Source organism: Chenopodium album, chromosome 26 (genome assembly GCF_948465745.1).
Source record: "Chenopodium album chromosome 26, dcCheAlbu1.1, whole genome shotgun sequence".
In the NCBI taxonomy this organism is placed as follows: Eukaryota; Viridiplantae; Streptophyta; class Magnoliopsida; order Caryophyllales; family Amaranthaceae; genus Chenopodium; species Chenopodium album.
Genome location: NC_137859.1, coordinates 33,778,048 through 33,797,683, shown reverse-complemented (window position 1 = coordinate 33,797,683; position 19,636 = coordinate 33,778,048). Strand labels below are relative to the sequence as shown.

General features: G+C 35.7%; 2 protein-coding genes across 3 annotated transcripts; one reads left to right on the top strand and one right to left on the bottom strand.

The window, feature by feature from the left end:
* The first annotated feature begins 5,020 nt into the window (after positions 1–5,020).
* On the top strand, positions 5,021–14,191 carry LOC145617638 (heterogeneous nuclear ribonucleoprotein Q-like). 2 transcript variants are annotated; one of them, XM_081672360.1, is made up of 9 exons: positions 5,021–5,227; positions 6,224–6,716; positions 6,801–6,917; positions 7,247–7,387; positions 7,495–7,683; positions 8,716–8,923; positions 9,033–9,214; positions 11,353–11,444; positions 13,592–14,191. In XM_081672360.1, the coding sequence occupies exons 2-9, from the start codon at positions 6,258–6,260 to the stop codon at positions 13,743–13,745; spliced, it is 1,542 nt and encodes a 513-aa protein (XP_081528486.1). In that variant the 5' UTR covers positions 5,021–5,227; positions 6,224–6,257; the 3' UTR covers positions 13,746–14,191. The 2 variants fall into 2 exon arrangements, with proteins under 2 accessions (XP_081528486.1, XP_081528487.1); XM_081672361.1 differs by having other exon boundaries at positions 6,110–6,716.
* A 242-nt stretch (positions 14,192–14,433) lies between these two features.
* Positions 14,434–18,256, bottom strand: LOC145617376 (F-box/kelch-repeat protein At1g57790-like). The gene is made up of 3 exons (XM_081672068.1): positions 17,986–18,256; positions 16,238–17,353; positions 14,434–15,377 (listed from the first exon to the last, which is right to left on the bottom strand). Exons 1-2 carry the CDS (start codon positions 18,015–18,017, stop codon positions 16,255–16,257), a joined length of 1,131 nt encoding a protein of 376 aa, XP_081528194.1. The 5' UTR covers positions 18,018–18,256; the 3' UTR covers positions 14,434–15,377; positions 16,238–16,254.
* Positions 18,257–19,636: the final 1,380 nt, after the last annotated feature.

Genomic DNA, 19,636 nt, shown 5'->3' with positions numbered 1-19,636 from the left:
TTGTATAATATAAAACATAGATAATTAATCTCATATTCTCATCCCTATTTAAAGTCTGCAAATTTGAGAGTTGTAAAACTCTTGGGATATTGTACCATATTACTTGGTTTTACATGTTTTTCCTATGTAACCCTAACTTTTACACTATTGCATTAACTTTTACACTACTGCATTAAGTATAAATTTGCAAAAACACTTTAAATTGGATGGAAAAGATATTAACTTTAATAATTTTTAAATTTAAAATGGTTAAAATAGAAAGAAAATAAGAAAAATCACTCTTTAATATAACTGTTAAGTTTAAAGTAATTTTGAAATTGTAAAGACGGAGGTGGTGAAAGAGTATATTGCTTGTATCCATCATTAATGGAGAGAGAAAGCGCTCAACTAATGAGATTGAATGGGGAAAAAATGTAAACTATTAACGCAGTAACTTTTTCCATTCAAGTTAATAATATTTTGCAATCTTAGGGTTACCTCGGGAAATAAGGTAAAAGATAGGGTTTCATCATAAGAAAATCATATAAAACATAAGGCACGTACATGGTATAATTTTCCAAAACTCTTTTTCATAGACTATATAACACTCCACGCACTTGTCATTCACTAAAACTAGAGGTGAAGATAGGAGTGTCAACTAGCCTGGGTTAGTTCGACCTAATTTTACAAGTTATAGTGTGAGACAACCATTGTAACCCTCAAGTATAATTAGTTTTGCATTTTCCACGTCATGCCTCATGCCTCCTCTTTTTGGAAGTTAATTATTGTAACCCTTTGATATTTTATTCTAACCGATAAGCAAGGCAGTTAATTATTATTGAAAGATAAACAATGATCAGCTGCTATTACATCAGAGATAGTGTTAGAGATAATATCGGAAAATATGTGTGATATATTTTCCATATGAATCTTATTAGGAGAATAATATATTTAGGTTTATTATATGTTAAGATATTATTTAAGTATATCTTTTAGGAAGATTGTTTCCTATCTTATGTTCTTAGGTTTTGTATAAATACTCTACCTATTGATGAATAATAAACAAGCTATTCTATTCTCTCTTTTAAATAATATCTTAACATATAATAAACCTAAATATATTATTCTCCTAATAAGATTCATATGGAAAATATATCACACATATTTTCCGATATTATCTCTAACAATTTCCAATCGCAACGTTCGTTTTACTGCCGTTACGATTGCGGGAGGGTGTTAGAGATAATATCGGAAAATATGTGTGATATATTTTCCATATGAATCTTATTAGGAGAATAATATATTTAGGTTTATTATATGTTAAGATATTATTTAAGTATATCTTTTAGGAAGATTGTTTCCTATCTTATGTTCTTAGGTTTTGTATAAATACTCTACCTATTGATGAATAATAAACAAGCTATTCTATTCTCCTAATAAGATTCATATGGAAAATATATCACACATATTTTCCGATATTATCTCTAACAGATAGCAACAGGTCCTTCCCCTACCCATATCAGAGTAGAGTACTCAATAGGGGCGAGGTGAGCAATTACATGTGCTGCAACATTAGTCTCTTTATAAACATGAATGAACGGACTGAACAAAAGCTAACAACTAGAGTTGGGCATGGGCCGGGTCGCGCCGGCCCGTGGGCAGCACAAGCACGACACGACACGAGCCCGTTAGCGGCACGGTACGACATGAGGAACGAGGGGTGAGCCGTGGACCGTGCCGTGAACAAAAAATAAAAAATTGACACGAACCCACGGGCGGTACAAACTTTTGGCACACCAACACGACCCATAACAATAAAAATAATTAAAAAAAAACTATGATTAATAAAAATAAAAAGAATTATTCTAAAAATAAAAATAATACTTCCTCCGTTTTTTAATTATTGCACCACTTACCTTTTAAGGAAGTTTCACAAATATTGCACCATAGCTATTTAAGGAAACAAAATATCTATGTTCCCAATGTAAATACTCAATCTACCCTTACTTTAAACACTTAATTCTTTAGTTTATGCTTACATCACATGGTTACTTTTGTACTTCTACCCCTCTATCTCTCTTCCTTTTTTCCACTACCAAAAAAATTGTGCCCAAGTTATATGGTGCAATAATAAAAGAACGAAGGAAGTATAAAGAGTCATAATAATATAAAGAACTATAAATAATATAAATATTTAAATTAATCAATTAATAATAAAAATAATGGGCTAGCTCACGGCCCGGCACGACCTAGCCCGCCAAGTATGTGGGTCGTGTCGTGCTGTGGGCTGAGGTGTGTCATTTGGTGGCTCGGCATGGCACGACACGACACGAGCCACCTCCTGGTGCGGTGAGGCACGACCCACGACAGCCCAGCACAACACGATGCCCAGCTCTACTAGCTACTAAGCCATAAATATATCTAAGGATAATCCCAAGGTACGGGCATTCATTACTCTTGACTTCAACTTGCTAACAATGTTAAGACAATCGCTCTCAACAATAATCTCCTCTGCATTATATTGAAGAGCCACCTGCATTCCGAGTACAATAGCCTTTGCTTCTGCAATTTCAACACTCAACCTCTACTTGGACTGGTGATTAAACATAACTCTTTGGTATAATTAGTAATATAATAGAATGACGTTGTCGTTATCTTGTTGTTAACGAATTCATTTTGTTACTTCAATCACCGTTAGTGGGGTCCTCTTTCCACATATTAATATTTTTTTTATCTTGATTTGCGGGTGTTTAAAAATGTTCCTTTAAAGTTTTGGGGTCATTTTGGCTCTTACTAGTTCTAGATTGACCTCAGATTAGGCAAAAAATAACATGAAATTCCTCATTGTATAGTTCCAAATTAAGTTCGAGATTAATGAAAAAATTCGGGATTCAACGGCTAAAAAAATAATAACACGCAATTCGAGACTTTATTTATATGCAAACCTAGGCATCAACATTATTTTTTTGCCAAACTCGTGCTTAATTTGGCTCCCTTAAGCCCTAACAAGACCCTTAAAATCTTTGACATAACATCTTTCAACAGCAAATCAAGAAAAAAGTTTATATGTGGAGAGAGTGCGCCTCACTAACGCTGATTGAATCTACAAAACAAAATCTGTTAACGGCAAGGTCACTGTACAGTTACCAATTACAGCTGAGAATTACAATGTATACACAAACTATTGGTTGCGGGCCAAGTGTTTGTGCGGGTAAGTTGTTTTTTTTTCCCTTCTCTTTCTCTCTCCTTTTTCTCTTCCCTATTTCTCTCTCCTCTGCTCCTCCATTTTATCTATTAAAATAAAAATAAAAATAAAAAATTCACAATTGCATAAAACAATCACAATTAATCCAAGATGATTTGTTTTTGAGTCGAAGATGATTTGCTCGATTAGAAAGCAGATGACGGATGTAAGGTTATGGCGGAGAAGGAGGTGCTCACTGGTGGTGGGGGCGTTCGCTAGTGGTAGAGACGAGCACAAAACGCTGGTGGTGGAGGCGAGGGCAAATCGTTGTTGTTTTCGTGGTTAGGCGTATTGCGATTGGTGGCGATTGAATCTAAGGCTGCGATTGGTGGTGCGATTGAATCTAAGGCTGCTATTTAATCGAAATAGGTAAGCAATTGAAGTTGGTGGATACGTAGGAGAAGACGGAGTTCGCTGTTGGTGGTCGTCGAATTTGATGGTTTGTGACTAATTGTGGCGATTCGCTGCTGGTGGTGGTTTGATGGAGGTTTGACTGATTTGATGATGGTTGGACTAATTATGGCGGTTTGGTGGTGGTGATGGTTGATGGGTTGTGACTGATTGTGGCAGTTCGGCGCTAGTGGCTAGACTGATGGTGGTTGCTGTTGTTGGTGGCTAGTGGGGGTTGATTGTGGAAGAGGAAATTAGGGGGAAGTGAAGAACAAAGGAGAAGGCTGAAGGGTGGCATGAGGAACAAAGTAGAAGAAGATGAAGAAGAATGACTTCTATAATAAAAAAAAGGGAGGAGAATGACTCATATAAGCCAAAAAAAAATTAATATATAAGCAATAAATATCTTATATTAGATATCAATCAAAATGTACCAGCCAACAAAAGGAACCTATTAGCCAACAAAAGATATATATCAGCCAACAAGAGAAATATATCAGCCAAGAGACGGAACATGTCAGATTGTCAGCAAACAAATGAAGTATATCAACCAATGGAAGGATGAAATCAGCAAACAAAAGCAACATGTAAGCCAATAAAATAAACACATCAGCCAACAAAAGGAACATATCATCCAACAAAAGATACATATCAGCCAACAGAAGGAACATATTAGCCAACAAATGAAGCATATTAGTCAGATGAAATCAACAAACAAAAACAACATGTAAGTCAACAAAATAAACACATCAGCCAATAAAATAAAATATATAAGTCAACAATTAAAATATACATTTCAGCCAAAAAAATAAATAGATCAACCAACTAAAGAAACATATAAGCCAAATGATGTTTGATATCAGCCAACGAGAAGGAAAAAAATATGTCTGCCAACAAAAAAAATATATTAACCAACACAAAAATCATATAAGCCAACAAATGAAACATATCAGCTTACACATGAAACATATCAACCAACAAGCAAAACATATCAGTCAAACCAGCCGCACAGAAATTTGTGTGCGGGCATCTGCTCGCAATAACTTCTTTAATTTATAACTTCCCAAAAGAGGAACACAACGTAAAAAGCGCAATAGTAAAGGATCACTAGTCACTACTCACTATATAGAATTTTCCAAAACAATTTACTACCTCCGTTTTTTCAGTTGCTACACTTTTATTTTCACGGTATCTTAGACAGTTTTTTAAGAGGAGAGAGATAGAGAGAAATATAAGATCGACTCATGTGGGTAGGAGAGAGATAGAGTGAAATAAATGTTCAAAATGAAAAATGTTGCAATTAATTTAAAAATTCCAAATAAAAAAGTGTAACAACTAAAAAGAAACCAGGAAGTATATTAGACCAAACGGTGCGAATGCGAAAAAGAAAAATAAGTGTGAGCTCAAACATCCGTGCGGACACTTCAACTTGGGCTGCCTTTTTGTGTAAACCAGCCTGTTAGCAAGTTTGTTGAGCAGCCGCTAGAACACACAAAACACAGGAACAACGAACAAACGAACGTTTCTCTTCATTTTGTTCTTCAAAGTTGAATCTACCATACTGTTGAAGCAGCTTCTCAGCTTTCTCTCTCCTCCATTGAAGCAGCTTCTGAGGTAAAGATGTGTTTTTTCTCTTCTTCGAATTTCAATTTCACATTCTAGGGTTAATCGTTAATTTAATATATTTTATGGTTCTTCTATTGTGGATTGATTATTAAACTATTGGTTATAATTTATTTCTTCTAAAGGTTAAATTTTTGTTAATGATTTTCTTAAGTGGGAAGAATTTGAGTCAAATTTGGTTGATGTTGTGCTGCTGAACCCTTTAATTTTATAAATGTTAGGACAAAGCTATGAAATTGATTTTTTTATTTTGTGGGTAAAGTGGATCCAAGTTTGAATGCATGATTTTGTGTAATGGGTGTTTATTATTGTTGATTTTGAATGTCTGTTGAAATTTACCAGGGGTTATGTTCTCCAATTGTGACGAAACGTTTGCTGAACCCTCACTATAATTGATTAGGGTTTGAATGATTAATGGAGTTTTGGGAATTAGGTTGTTGTATAATTTGAGTTGAATTAAGAATCCTATACATAAGCTCTAACAAATGACATTTGCATATAATTCCCCATGTTTGGCTTATCTAATCTGGGCAGTCAGTTCTTATTACGCCCAAGCATCGAATTAATGTTGCGATATTTTTTAGCTAAAAAGCTATCTTGATACCGATTTCTCATTATTTACTATATTTTTTTTTCCTGTTTCTTTTGATCTGTATCCATTGTTATAATCGCTAGATGTAAACTTAAAAACTTGCCTTTTGCTTGTCTGGGCAGAAGTCCCTATCTAATTATCGGATAAAAATTCATTGTTTGCACCTGTTGAGCATTGCCTCATCCTCTTCTTTGTCATTCAGTTTTCTTTCTTGCCTGTTTCTGTTAGTTCTATTGTTCATTCAGTTTTCAAACTCCTTGGTGCCGTAAATCATGGCACAGATTCATTTGAGATTCTTACCGTGCAACTCCTTTTGGCCTTTCGATTGCTCCTCCTTCCTACCATTTTCTTCTTTCTTTTTTGGGTTGCACCCGGCTTCTGTGCTTCCTCCACAGCAATTTAGCAAGCCTTCCAGATTGGATATACAAGATGCCGAGGACGAGAGCCGCTGCAGCAGCAGCTACAGTCCCAGATACAAATGAGAAGGCCAGTGAACCAGAAAAGGAGATTGAAAATGAGGAGAAGGTAGATTTGGATGGGGAAAATGATCCTGAAGAAACATTAGAGGAAGAGGTTGAGTATGAAGAAGTGGAAGAAGAAGTGGAGGAAGAGGTGGAAGAAGAGGAGGAGGTAGAAGAGGAGGTGGAAGAGATAGAGGAGGAAGAGGAAGAAGTAGAAGAAGAAGAAGAAGAAGAGGAGGAGGCTGATGGTACTGAAAAAGCGGGTGATGCAGATATTGATATGGAGGAAGGGGATGACAAAAAAAAGCATGCTGAACTCCTTGCACTTCCTCCTCATGGTTCAGAAGTTTATGTTGGCAATATACCTCAAGATGCTACCGAGGAAGATTTGAGGGGCTTTTGTGAATCTATAGGAGAAGTCGTGGAGGTATGTTTTTGTTTCAGTGTGCTGTACTCTGGATTAGATGTAGAATGATGACATGTTTTTGACTATGTTTGTTTGTGACTACAGGTTAGGATAATGAAAGGCAAAGAGCCAGGTGAAAACAAAGGATATGCTTTTGTGATGTTCAGGACAAAGGAGATGGCCTCTAAAGCTATGGAGAAATTGAATGGCACTGAACTGAAGGTAACCTGGGATTGCTTTCTTTGTTGTTCTTATAAGAAGGCTCTCATCTAGAATACACCTAATGAGTACTTGTATGTATCCAATATGGTGAAAGGGGATAATTGTACTAGACTGCCAATGCAAATTAGTTATACCTTATACATGCTGATTAATTTGAGAACAGTAATGGTGAAAGGCTCTACTAGACTGCCAATGCAAATTAGTTATACCTTATACATGCTGATTAATTTGAGAACAGTAATGGTGAAAGGGGATAATTGTAAATTTGCAAGACAAACAAAGGCTTTAACACTTGTATAGTAGGTTGACCTATTTGTATATCTTTCCAGGGCAAGAAAGTAAGATGTTCCTCATCACAAGCTAAGCATAAGCTCTTTATTGGTAATATTCCTAAAACGTTGGGAGAAGAAGACTTAAGGAATGCAGTTTCAGAGTTTGGGCCTGGAGTGATTGCTATTGAACTCCTGAAGGTTTTAATGCATCTCCTTTGCATCCTGTATATCTTAATTATGTTTATAATTTGGGCATGTTCTACTGATACTCTTTTTGTTAATTTGGTTATCTGATATAATTGCAGGACCTACAAAATTCCAGTCGTAACCGCGGATTTGCATTCATTGAGTACTATAATCATGCTTGTGCTGACTATGCAAGGCAGAAGATGTCAAAAGCTGATTTCAGGCTCGGTGATAAGTCTCCTACAGTCAGTTGGGCTGACCCTAGTCCTAAGAGCGGATCAAATGCCGAATCTTCTGGGGTGTCTGAGGTATCTTACCTTGTTTCTTTTCCCTTCACAAGTGTTGAATTATCTGTGTCATTTTTGTGTGTGTGTGTGTGTGTGTGTGTTCAAATTAGTAATTTTAACTTTTAAGAGGCCTGCAAATAATTTCTGGAATACCTAATTACAGTACTCGATTTCTTCTAGCATTCTATTGTCAAAAGTAGCTTACTTAGTTAATGTATGGACAGAGGGAAGATTTATGTATAATAAAATGTGTCTCAGGGTACCAAGGCACAAAGCTTTGTGGATGATAGCCTTTAGGTTGTCTTAAGGTGCATAAATTTTATACCTTTGGCAGTGGATTTTGTCAGTTCTTGTGCTTTGTTAATCTTGTTTATATATGTGATAAACTGATAATAATGGATTCTTATAGGCTCTTGGATCACTATTCCATATTTGTGCTGCCTGCCTTTTTTAACACACTGTGTATGAGTTGGATTTACATTTTAAAGATTCAGCTTATGTACTTTATTAATTGCATCAACTGGTTGGGGGTATACTGTGCTATATCAACATGATGTATGGTTGGATGATCTTGGATCGGATAATGGTGATACTAAAAAATTGCTAATACAATGATAAATCTATCAATTATTGGCTTGAGAAGTTGAGAATGCTTGCTTTCCTATGTAGGTGTACTTTTTATTTGCCTGGCAACATGATTGCATTACATTGAGTATAGTCCTTACCTATGTTCACTCCTTACTCCTTAGTCTCCTTACTGATTGTTATATATGTTGTGTTCTATGTTTTGTGACATGCTTTATGACTTATGAAGTTATGAGCCACCACTTCAACCATAAATTATGAACTTTTGGGTTGTAGGAAAGATGTCTTTGGAGTCTGGATATATTTATCCCTTAAGTTGGCCATTGAGTCTAATATTATACAAGTATTTTATGTGTAATAAGGACAGATTGCATCATATGTAATTTTGTTAACTGTTGATTTGAATTTGGTTCATGGTGTGAAGTGTATAGGGCAAGTAATTGAATCTCATGTGGGTAAAATTGATAGGTTAAGGCTGTCTATGTCAAGAACCTGCCCAAAGATGTCACGCAAGATATGTTAAAGGATTTATTTGGGCGACATGGGAAAATTACCAAAGTTGTTTTGCCACCTGCAAAAGCTGGGCAAGAGAACAGCAGATTTGGCTTTGTGCATTTTGAAGAAAGGTCAAGTGCCTTGAAATCTTTGAAGAACACCGGTAGATATGAACTTGAAGGTAATATTGTTGGTTCGCTTGTTTGGTCCTGATGGTTTCTCTTAGATTCTATATCCTCTGATGCATGCTGCTAATTGCTCGGGCTTCGGTTTCTTTCTGGGGGTCACAGGTCAAGTTCTAGATTGCTCTTTGGCAAAGCCACAGGCTGACAAATCATCATCAGGGTCCAATCATCAGAGATCGGCTTTACTTCCTAATTACGGGCCTCGTGTTGGCTATGGCATGTTTGGTGGGGGATATGGTGCTGTTGGTGCAGGATATGGTGCTCCAGGGGCTCCAGCCCTAACTCAAGTAAGAATTTCTTTTAAATTGTGAGGAGATAATTTGACTTCATTCTATATTATCTTCCTTAAAGGCCATTATGGTGTTGTCTGATGTACTTTCTGACTTTCTCTTATGTCAAATTATTTGTTTTGGTGATTTGAGTTTGTAAATTGGACCAATGATTGTTACTTGTTTATAGTGAGTTATAACTTAGGAGATGCATGGCATGGAAACTATTGTGACAGTATTGCATGTTTGGTTCACCCTTCACAAAGAATTTTCTGCAACCTTATTATAATTTTTTAAAATGATGTTAATTTCTTTGTTTTTCTATTCAGTTAAGACTTTGATGAAGTTATAGCTGTAGGATCATTCTGCTTCAGTTCTCATTACCCAAACCAATAGATTTTTTTTCTTTGGCACTCTTGTGTTTCTTGTCATGTTATGGTCTCAAAAGCCACAAGCTTTGGAATCTTCATATTTGAAAAAGCTCTCAGGATTGCTAATTTGGGGATTTTTGCTAGTTTAATAGTTAATATATATCCGCTCAGGTTTTATTCGACCCCCCCAAGAAGTCAAGAACTTAACAGCACCAAAACCCACACCACCACAATTTAAACTTTTAAGATTAAAACATGTGGACAAGAGTGAACTTTTTGGAACTAGTGTGGAATTCAAGATTGGAGACGGAGGTGGTGTCGTGGTTAGACAAGGAAGAGAGAGGGGGCTGGCCACAGGGTAGAGGCAGAGAGGCTGGAGTTTATATTGTAGTAAGTTGTATCTTGAAGATGGACTGATCTTGGGTTGTGACGTTGGGTTTTATGCGTTGTTGGCTGGTGAAGTTGGTGGTGATGGTCAAGAGGGAGAGACTATAGAGAAGAAGGGGGGGTGTGGGTGGGGGTGGATTGGGGCTTAATTGGTTAGTTTGGGAGGAGTGAGTGTATGATAGGAATTTTAATAGTGTAATAATGACAAGGGAAAGAATAAGGGCTAAAGTGGGAATTGTAGGACATCAAAGGAAATATTCCATATTGAGACAAAAAGGAACATTCAATAAAAAAAGCAGGACCTTCAATTTTGGAATAGAGGGAGTTTTTAGAACTTGCCTATCTGCAAATATTTATCTATTTTAACTCAAAAGAGTGAGCAGTATATAAAAGAGGCGTGTCTAAGGAGTGACTTAGGCACTAGATGATTGGGGCAGAGTGCTTTTTAAAAATCTAGGTGAGGTGCATTCAAAGAGGTAACCTGAGCGCATTAGAGAGTTCTAGCTTCTAAGATTTGCATATCTGCAGCTATTTTCCACTTTAGTCTTTTTGAACATTTACAATTTACGAACCCTGCATTTTTATGATTTTAGTATCCGTAATTTATATGTGATTAAATGAATCGAGCTGAGGGATCCTTGAGTTTTAATTGTTATGACTTTTGGTTCTGTTTATTCCAAGTGAGGGAGAACACTGCAACTGTCCTAGAAAAGTGTTGGAAGCTTAAAGTCTATGCATTACCTTGGGAGGATTTGAGCTTGTTTTTTGTTAAGTACTTTTTATGATAGGTGATCAGACAATATTTTCTTATCCTACTTGAGAGAGTATTATATGGATTGTATTTGGATAAATGCAGAGGATTTGGGCTCTTTTTTTCTTTGTTTTTTCTTTTTTCTTTGTTTTTTTCTTTTTTTTTTTTTACTTTTCTTTTCTTTCCTTTTCCTTTTTTTTTTTTTTTTTTTTTCATGTGCTTTGTTAAAGTACCTTTTACGATAGGTAATCAGAAAATATTGCCGTATTCTAATCGAGGAAGTACTATAGGGATTGGATGTGGGTAAATGTTCCAGTAGCTTTAATGTTGTCTGCACCTTTTTTTGGACGTTTCCTTATGACGATTCAAGTTAGCCAACCCCAAATCATTTTGGGACTAAGGTTTTATTGTTGTTGTTTAATAGTTCTGAGAAGGTTTTCTGATGCTACATAACTGAGGTTTTAATTTTGCATCAGTTTTTCTGTATGTCTTGCATAAATGATCATAATTGAAGCTTTAACCAAAATGAGAAGTGATTTTTTTATTGTTAACTTTTTTTATAATATTTTTGAAGTTTGATGTACCAGTCTGTTCCCTGTGCCTTGTTGTTCAGGTTGAATTCTGACGTTTATTATTGTTTTTTTCAGCCACTGCTTTATGGCGGCGGGAGAGGTTCAGGTCCTGCTGGTATGGCAATGATGCCGATGCTTCTACCCGATGGAAGGATTGGATATGTACTGTAAGTTACTACTGTTGATTCACGATATTTGTTTTTTAGTTTCTACTTTTCGCCCTTTCATCATCTTAGTTTGGGCTGTTAATTTTCCCTGCCCACTTCTCTTAATTAGCTGAGATAAAAGAAAGGACCTTGCTGCTTTGCCTTTGTTGTTGCTTAACAATTACTGCTCTCTCTTATCCATATTCCTTCTTTCCGATGCTTCAAATGGCAATCTCCCATTCTGGAAAGATGTGTCGTAGAATTTGGTGTATATTTTGTACAGACTACTAGATTTTGCTTAGGATTAAGGCCTGTATTGTCTAAACTTTCAAACTTAGTGCTGGTTGACCAGCAGTACTCCTGTATCTAGATTCAGAGTTGTGCAAGTGTGATTGCAGCACTTCGTCCTTATAGTTTCTTGTAGGTCAGTGCTTGGCTCGTGAGGTTGGTCAAATCAAAATCTCGTCTTTATGTGCTACTTAATACCTTCAGGATCTCTGAGGTTTATTTGCTAGACAATGGGATTTAGAGGCAGGGAAGGATACAATAGCCATTCTTATGTGTACATACCTTTAACTTTTTAAACGATTTCATATTGCTGGTGCCTTACAGTAAGATTATTTCCAAGGAAGTTAAAACTGTTGTTCAGAAAGATTCAAGTCCATGTAAAAAAAAAAAAAAAAAAAGAAAAAAAAAACTGTAAAGAGAACTTTTGTCCTCTATGGGCTTCCAATGATTGGTGTAGTTATGCACTGTATTCCATAGTGCTGCAGAAGAAGGCAATGAGTGCTCTGTAACTGGAATCTGGAGGCACAAATTATTAGGTATCTAGGAGCTTAATTTTTGTGGCCCATAGTTTGGGTTGGAGAGAACACTTGAAATTTGGCAAACAATGGATTAATGGAACATTGCTTCAAGTACTAGAAATGGAGATACATTGGCTTGTTCATTCAATCTCTAGGCCAATATTCTAACTAGTTACAGGAGCATATTTGTGATTATATTAAGGCTCTATAGTATGATGAATTTTAAGATTGTTGGGACCTTTGTCTTCTTAATGTTTGAGCTTGATGCAATCACCATTGTCTTTTGCTGGAGCAGCTTGATGTAAAAAAACAAGTTATAGAATTGGAGGGTTTTGGTGGACTAGAAACATACTTCCTCCGTTTCTTTATAGTTGCAACACACACTTTATCACGGTATTTAAGAAAAGTGGACCTCACATGTTATAATATACATAAAATGGGGTTAAAAGGTTGTTAAGAGTATAATCAAGTGGGCCATGTGCTTTAATTAAAGGTAATAGTACAATTTTCACTATAAAAACCTCCCTTTTATGGTGTGTTGCAACTATTGTGACATTTCCATTTTAGGGAAGTGTTGCAACTATTAAAAAACAGAGGAAGTAATAGCCTTCAAAACTTAACAAGGCATGTCTTTCTAAATAACATGGGAGGGTCTATGCTCAACCAAATGTTCTTTAAATTACTTGTGCAAATTATAAGATACCCTTTTGATCTCAAAATGGTGAATGGTGTCTCTTTGAAATCATACAATGATATGACTGGAGATATAGCTTCTGATGCTCCATGCTCAAAATAGATATGGCTAAATTAATTGTGCGACACGAGTAGTATGGTATAAGAGCAAACTCTATGATTTGATGTGTTACAACTCAATGCATATAGCCGGATATAGGTTCAAAGATACAAAACTTAATTTTACTCCAGTTGTTGACACCAGTACGGAATATTTGTATGCTCAGTCATGAGAGCCATTATAATCTCTCTCTCAGGTTCAAAGACACAACTTAATTTTAGTCCAGTTGTTGACACCAGTACAGAATATTTGTATGCTCAGTCATGAGAGCCTCTTGTGTGTGTGTGTGTGTGTGTGTGTGCATGCGCATGCGTTTTTGTGTTGAATTTCAATGTGAATCAATTGTGACACAAAACTATTCCTGTCACAAGTTTAGAGGTGAAAGCAGCATTTGACCTTTATTCCCTTGCATATCTTTCCAAGCTGAACTTCATAGTAATATCATTAAATCTAATATGGTACTTCAGTTTCATTACTTTTAGAAGGATGAACATGAATTTTTGTTCCTCTTTGGTCTGAGATGTGTGGTTTTCCTCTGACATGTAAAATGCCTTGTTCTCTGGCTGTAGGCAACAACCTGGTGTGCATCCACAGACTCCCCCTCCACAGCAACATCGAGGCGGTAGAAGTGGTGGTGGTGGAAGGGGGGGCTCTTCTAGTGGAGGAAAGCGGGGTGGTTATAACGGCGGTGGTCGGGGACGGAGTCGTTACAACCCTTACTAAGGTTAAAGCTGTTGAGGCCTTCCACTCTCTATCTGGATGGTGTGACTGGAATCTACGTTTTTGACAGTTGTAACAAATTTAATTCATGGTTAGGATTGCAGGAATTATGTACTCTACAAATGAAATCTACCTGTATTATCTTGTGATTTGTCTATTAATTTATTGTCATGTCTAGTTCACAAATGGTAATGTATACTTAACGAAGTCTTAGGTGATGATCTTTTGGGGCAGGGCAAGGATTTGAAGGTAGGTGGATATGCATTGTACTGTAATGAACGATGCCTTTAATCCTATGACCTTGCGCTCAATGGTTGTGTAATTAGGGTAACAGTGCCACTTTCAACTAAATCATAGTCGAGTATTATGACATTTTCAGTTTAGGAAATGTTGCAAGTATTAATAAAAAAAGGAAGTATATGCCAATTTGGATGGAATATTTCCAATCAGCAATTTTTTTTGGTGACCTTAATAATAAGGTACACATTGGCCAATCTGCTTAGTATTATAATAATATTTAACTTGTTGGAGTATTTATTAAATTTACTTCCTTTGTTCCAAATTTATACTACTGAGTTTCATTTATTTTAATCCCAAACAATAATGAACTATGGAATTTTAGCAAAACTGCTCAAATTTAGGGGCTAACTTATAGAAGGAATGCCTAACCATAATTTCCCTTGAAAAAAAATAAATAAATAAAACTATTATTTCGAAACAAAGTTGGTAATTCATTAAAACAGAAGACATACGGTCGGAAAAACAACATAGAGAACAAGAAGATTATAATTGAAGAAGCTAACAAAGAAGGCCTCAACATTGTATGACGTACAGCCTTAATCTGTCTTCAGAGTCTTCACCATGCGCAGTTATCATGGACTGATCTGCCACTGAACAAGAAGCAAACAGATAATTTGATTACAACTACCTGCTGGTGAATCACGGCTATGATTTTGAGCTTCTGTGATCAACTGGTAAGTTTCGGTGAACTTGGGAAGATGCCTTCCCTCTGTTTGTCACCTCTTTTTTGATAATGTGTGTGCTTATGTTACTGCAGTCTCAACTCTCAAGGATCTCCAAGCACTCAAATTAGGTTTTTGCACAGCTAGAAATGAATGACCAATAACAAAAAGACTATAGCATAGTTCCTTGCTACTAAGTTAGCTGACATCAACTTGAAGTAGACAAGGTTGTGGCTCAGAAATAATGAAGAATTCTGTATTAAAGCACAATATGTTTATTAAGGTATGCTCTAGTAAGAGTTGCCAAACAATGAGACTACAGACTTGGTCGGCACCACTATGCTTCTAATCGACTAATTAGAAAAAGAAAAAAAAAAAAAACATGTATCAGTCCTCTAAACAAATAATACAGATACCATATGAAGGGTGCAAACTCTCAATTTTTACACAAAACATGTAAACTTTGCTATTACGTCTACTATTCTTCTAAAATACTGATTTCACAAAAAACTATCCACTGTTAAAAGACATCTACTTCTACAAGCGTTGTCCTGTTCAAAACTCCTTTATTCAGATCCAGGGGCTCTGCCTTAAAGTTGCTCCTAATTGTCATCGAGGAACATGGCATTAGGAGCAACGCAAAATTTTCAGATATAACTGAAACATAATTTACCTGCAGAAAAGCCAGATGGATCATTGTCAGATAGGTTTTTTCCCCTAATCTCTTCACAAAGTTCATGGTTATACAAGCAAACATCTTCATTACCAATTTACTACAAGAGGGATCCAAGGATATTTAAAGTTTAAATTCTGACCCAATGAAAAATAAAAATAATTGGTTTAACTAACATAATGTCACACCCAACTGTCTCTTTGCTAGCCAGGTTTATACCAACACATTAAATTGCACCTCGACAGCAGAGAATAACAGAAGAAAGAATGAAATACTTGTATTTTAATACGTTCAAATTTGGTTTTAAAAGTACTCCCATTTCTAAAACAGCAGATAAAAAAAAAACAGTAAAAGAGGACTTTTGTCCTCCATGGGTTTGCAATGAATTGAATTGACAACTGAGAAGAAATATGTGACAGGACAGCCCAGTTATGCAAAAAGCCGAAATAGCACACACAACTAATAGTGTGACCAGGTTACTTTCAGCAAGACTGCAAGAGCGATGCTTTAAAACTTTGCAAAAGTAAATTACAAAAAGCCACAGCTGGGCTAAATCAAACCTAGATCAGCAAACTACATTTATTAAGGATTTTCTAATTTAGAAGAACATGGGAATGGTGCACACGTGCAAGTATGGGTTTGGTAGGTAGAACTCAGAGAAACACAAGAAGAGTCTATTAAAACCACTATGGCACCAAGCTTTCATGGGGTGCAGGGTATAACATGTACTCAAGAATTAGAAATGGGAACGAAAGAGACTGTTGTAGTTGTATATCTACGATAAGTTCATAGCAACAAAAATTAATAAAATGAAGAAAATAATGCAAGGTGACCACAAGTATATTAAAGTAAAAACTCACAGAATTTATCATACGGATCACATGAAGATAGAGAGGTCCTGGGGCGGATCAATCCAAATGCTCTCAAATGGATCCTGCTCTCCCCAGTCATGAAATTGCTTGCGAGGATAGTATCTACAATCCTTCAGGGAATATGATATGCATCGTTTTCCATAGAAACGAACTTTAGAAAAATAAACACTATTCCTCATTATTCCAGGGAGATCTGTTCTTGAATGCGATGAAAGAAAGCTTGCAAAGAGAGTAATCCCATCTAAGGTTTTTACTTCTTCCCATACCATGTTTGTCTGATCAAGTTTAAATATAATTGGGTAATCACTACAGCAGGTGTAGATCACCAAAATGTCTCCATTATGTTCTGCCAGAAATTTACCCTTCCACCAGTTTTTTGTGAAAAAGTTTTCTGGACATCTTGGAGGAGGCACCACCAGGACATTCCAAGTAAGCTCTTTCGGATTAAAAACCCCAAGCCATCCAGTTAGGCTAAGACAATAAAATTGCCCATTAGAGAAAACCAATTTGTTCCATATACTACTGACAAAAGGCAGGCGATTTTGGTAATTGGCAGTTGTCCAATCTGTTGCCCCCGGATGACAAGTACTAATAGCAACAACTGTAGGGCTAACATGCTTCACTGTAAACACGACACAGCTCGTAGATGTTGGGTCACAAGAGAATGCAACTATTTGGCAAGTGATTTCAAATCTAGGCAGCTTAATCAACTCCCGGGAGAAGGGGTTAAAAAAGAATAGGCGATGAGATCTGGGTCTGTATAACAGTAGCCAACCACCTTTTGTGTAACACACTCTCGATCCACTCAGCTCTGCTAATTCGATAGAATAAGTCTTGCGGCTGAGTGGGTCATAGAATTCATAAAGATCCCCAAATTTCGGAAAATACATAATCCAGGGAGGCTGGTTCACTAGGCGCACAGAAACAGCAATCGAGTGCCATCTCTTGCAAACAGCAGAAAAACGAATGTTCTCCCTAAGAGTCAAACCAGAGAGAATCAGCTCCAAAAGTTCAGCAGGAAGATCAGACCAGGAAGGCAGCTCCTGTGTGTCTTGCTTCACCTCAACGGAAGTCTTCCTGTCATCTCTAATAGCCGCGGACAACCTATTCAGAACATATGATCATTGAACTCCCGATTCTTAAAATATCAATGCATAAACAAATAAATGACATTCATTATAAGATAAATCCAAAATTGAATCATCAGATAAAACCTCGTTGATTAATCCTCTTTCTACAAAATCCATTGGAAACCAGACTGGTAAACATCTGAAATAGGATAAAAAGCCAAAATGCAACAACTCAATTCGAATGTATTCATCTTCTACATCCCATTTTTAAACCATAGATGATTATGCAAAAACCCAGTAAACTTATCACACTTCATCAATGATCAGCAAAATCAATCAACCCACAACCCCAATTTCATTTCTCACGAATATTCTACAATTGAAACAGATCAATAAACACGGTTTACACACAATTGAATTACTCACACCCACATAAATTTCTGGACTTGAATTGCAGATCGTTGATCAACAGTTAATCAAATTTGAAATTCTATAAAACCCAATTCGAAAATGATTAACAATAAACTATAAATGCTCCAATCTCAAAAATGTAAACCCTAATTTATTCAAACCCCATAAAATCAAATTAAAAACAAAAAATCAATAAACATAGAAATTAAGCAATAATTCAATTGAAATGGAAAAGATTGAATCAAGAAAACTTACGATTTGATTCTTCTTCTCTTGTTTGATGGCATGATAAGAGAGCAAAATTAGGGGAAATGAAGATAAGAGAGAGAAAACGAGCAACACTAGATGAGCGGTTGAAGAGTAGTAAAGTGCCCACAGCAACCAGAATTCAATCTGTCTAATAAAAACTTTGGGTTAAAATACAATAATAATAAGGTTAATTCTTATCGTAAGCTTCAATTTTGAAGATAATTATTGTTATGTTTTATAAATGGGGGCTTAAGATATGATGGAAATTGTTAGTTTTGATCTTTTGTAGAAGTTATGGAAGATAAGTTTGCGTTTCAAATTTAAATTAAGATGGTGTTACTTTTGTTCGACAACAATATTACGACTTTTATGAGTACAATCAACAATTATGATAACCATCTAATATAGATCTTGTAAATAGAAAGATTTGAACAGATGATAAACGTGTAGGATAATACTCCGTATAATCAGTGTGTGGTTTATTGACTTTATTCTATTAATATTCAGTATTTATGATAAATAAAATTGATATTTTATTTGTTGATCCAATATACTGTCATGGAAACTATTCAAATATTTCATGCACATTTAGCTTTGAGCCTTTGACAGTTTTACTAGTTGAAGACTTTACACCTTACTATATGGATAGGATAGTTTATTCCAAAATGTTTACTTATAGCAACAATATAAAACTGCTTGAAAATTATACAAGTTGAAGACTTTACACTTACTTTATACAGTTTATTGACTTTATTCTACATAGTAAAATGTTAATAACAACCATATAACTGCAATTGAAATATATATGGAGTACAAGACCTTTACATGGTGCAACATCCACAAGATTCATTGGAAACGAGTAGGTTTGACGGATAATACGTAGTACTATTTTGTACTTTGAAGAAGGCGTCTTATCGGACAAAAAGCATCTCACGATTCAACCCGATCCGAGTAAGTTTTAATTTGTCGTGTACTTTAGTTAATTTAGTAAAGTATTTGAGAGTGGTATCATGATTTTGAGGAAGAAAGTAAGCACGAAAACGATATTATAAAAATTACAACATGTTTGTTAACGTTCGGTGGAAATTGTAGTCAAATATAAGATTCTCGAATGCTTAATTCCCTTGTTTATAAGATCTCAAGGAATTCCCCATCAATCTATTACCCCCCAAGCCCAAGGGGCAAGGGGGCAAATAAATGGGGATTTGAAAAGACTAAATTACCATTACTAAGAAAGGGAGAAAAGGAAGTAAGAGATATATTCATAAGGGCATATATGTAAATTCAATAATCAATTAAAATACACATTCATCAACAAACAAACAGACAAACAAACAAATCTAAGGGCCTGTTCACATTTACTGAACTGAGCTGGACTGAACTGAACTGAACTGATTAGAGCTTAACTGAACTGAACTGATTGGAGCTGAACTGAACTGAACTGAATTGAGCTGAAATGAATATTTTATGTGAGAGGGAAATTAAGAGCTGAACTGATTGGAGCTGAACTGAACTGAACTGAAATTGAGTAAATGTGAACATGCCCTAAGTTAAAGAATGCACAAAAAAAAAAAAAAAAAAAAAAAGAAATTTATCTTACCTTCATGAACTTTGTCAATTTTTCGTTGTAGCCTCTTGTGAATATTGATGATCATTG

Coding starts and splice junctions, on each gene's coding strand:
- LOC145617638 (XM_081672360.1), top strand. CDS start 6,258: ATGCCGAGGACGAGAGCCGCTGCAGCAGCAGCTACAGTCCCAGATACA. Junction 7,684..8,715: donor AATCTTCTGGGGTGTCTGAG/GTATCTTACCTT, acceptor TAAAATTGATAG/GTTAAGGCTGTCTATGTCAA. Junction 11,445..13,591: donor GGAAGGATTGGATATGTACT/GTAAGTTACTAC, acceptor CTCTGGCTGTAG/GCAACAACCTGGTGTGCATC.
- LOC145617376 (XM_081672068.1), bottom strand. CDS start 18,017: ATGCCATCAAACAAGAGAAGAAGAATCAAATC. Junction 17,354..17,985: donor AAGAGAAGAAGAATCAAATC/GTAAGTTTTCTT, acceptor TGTTCTGAATAG/GTTGTCCGCGGCTATTAGAG.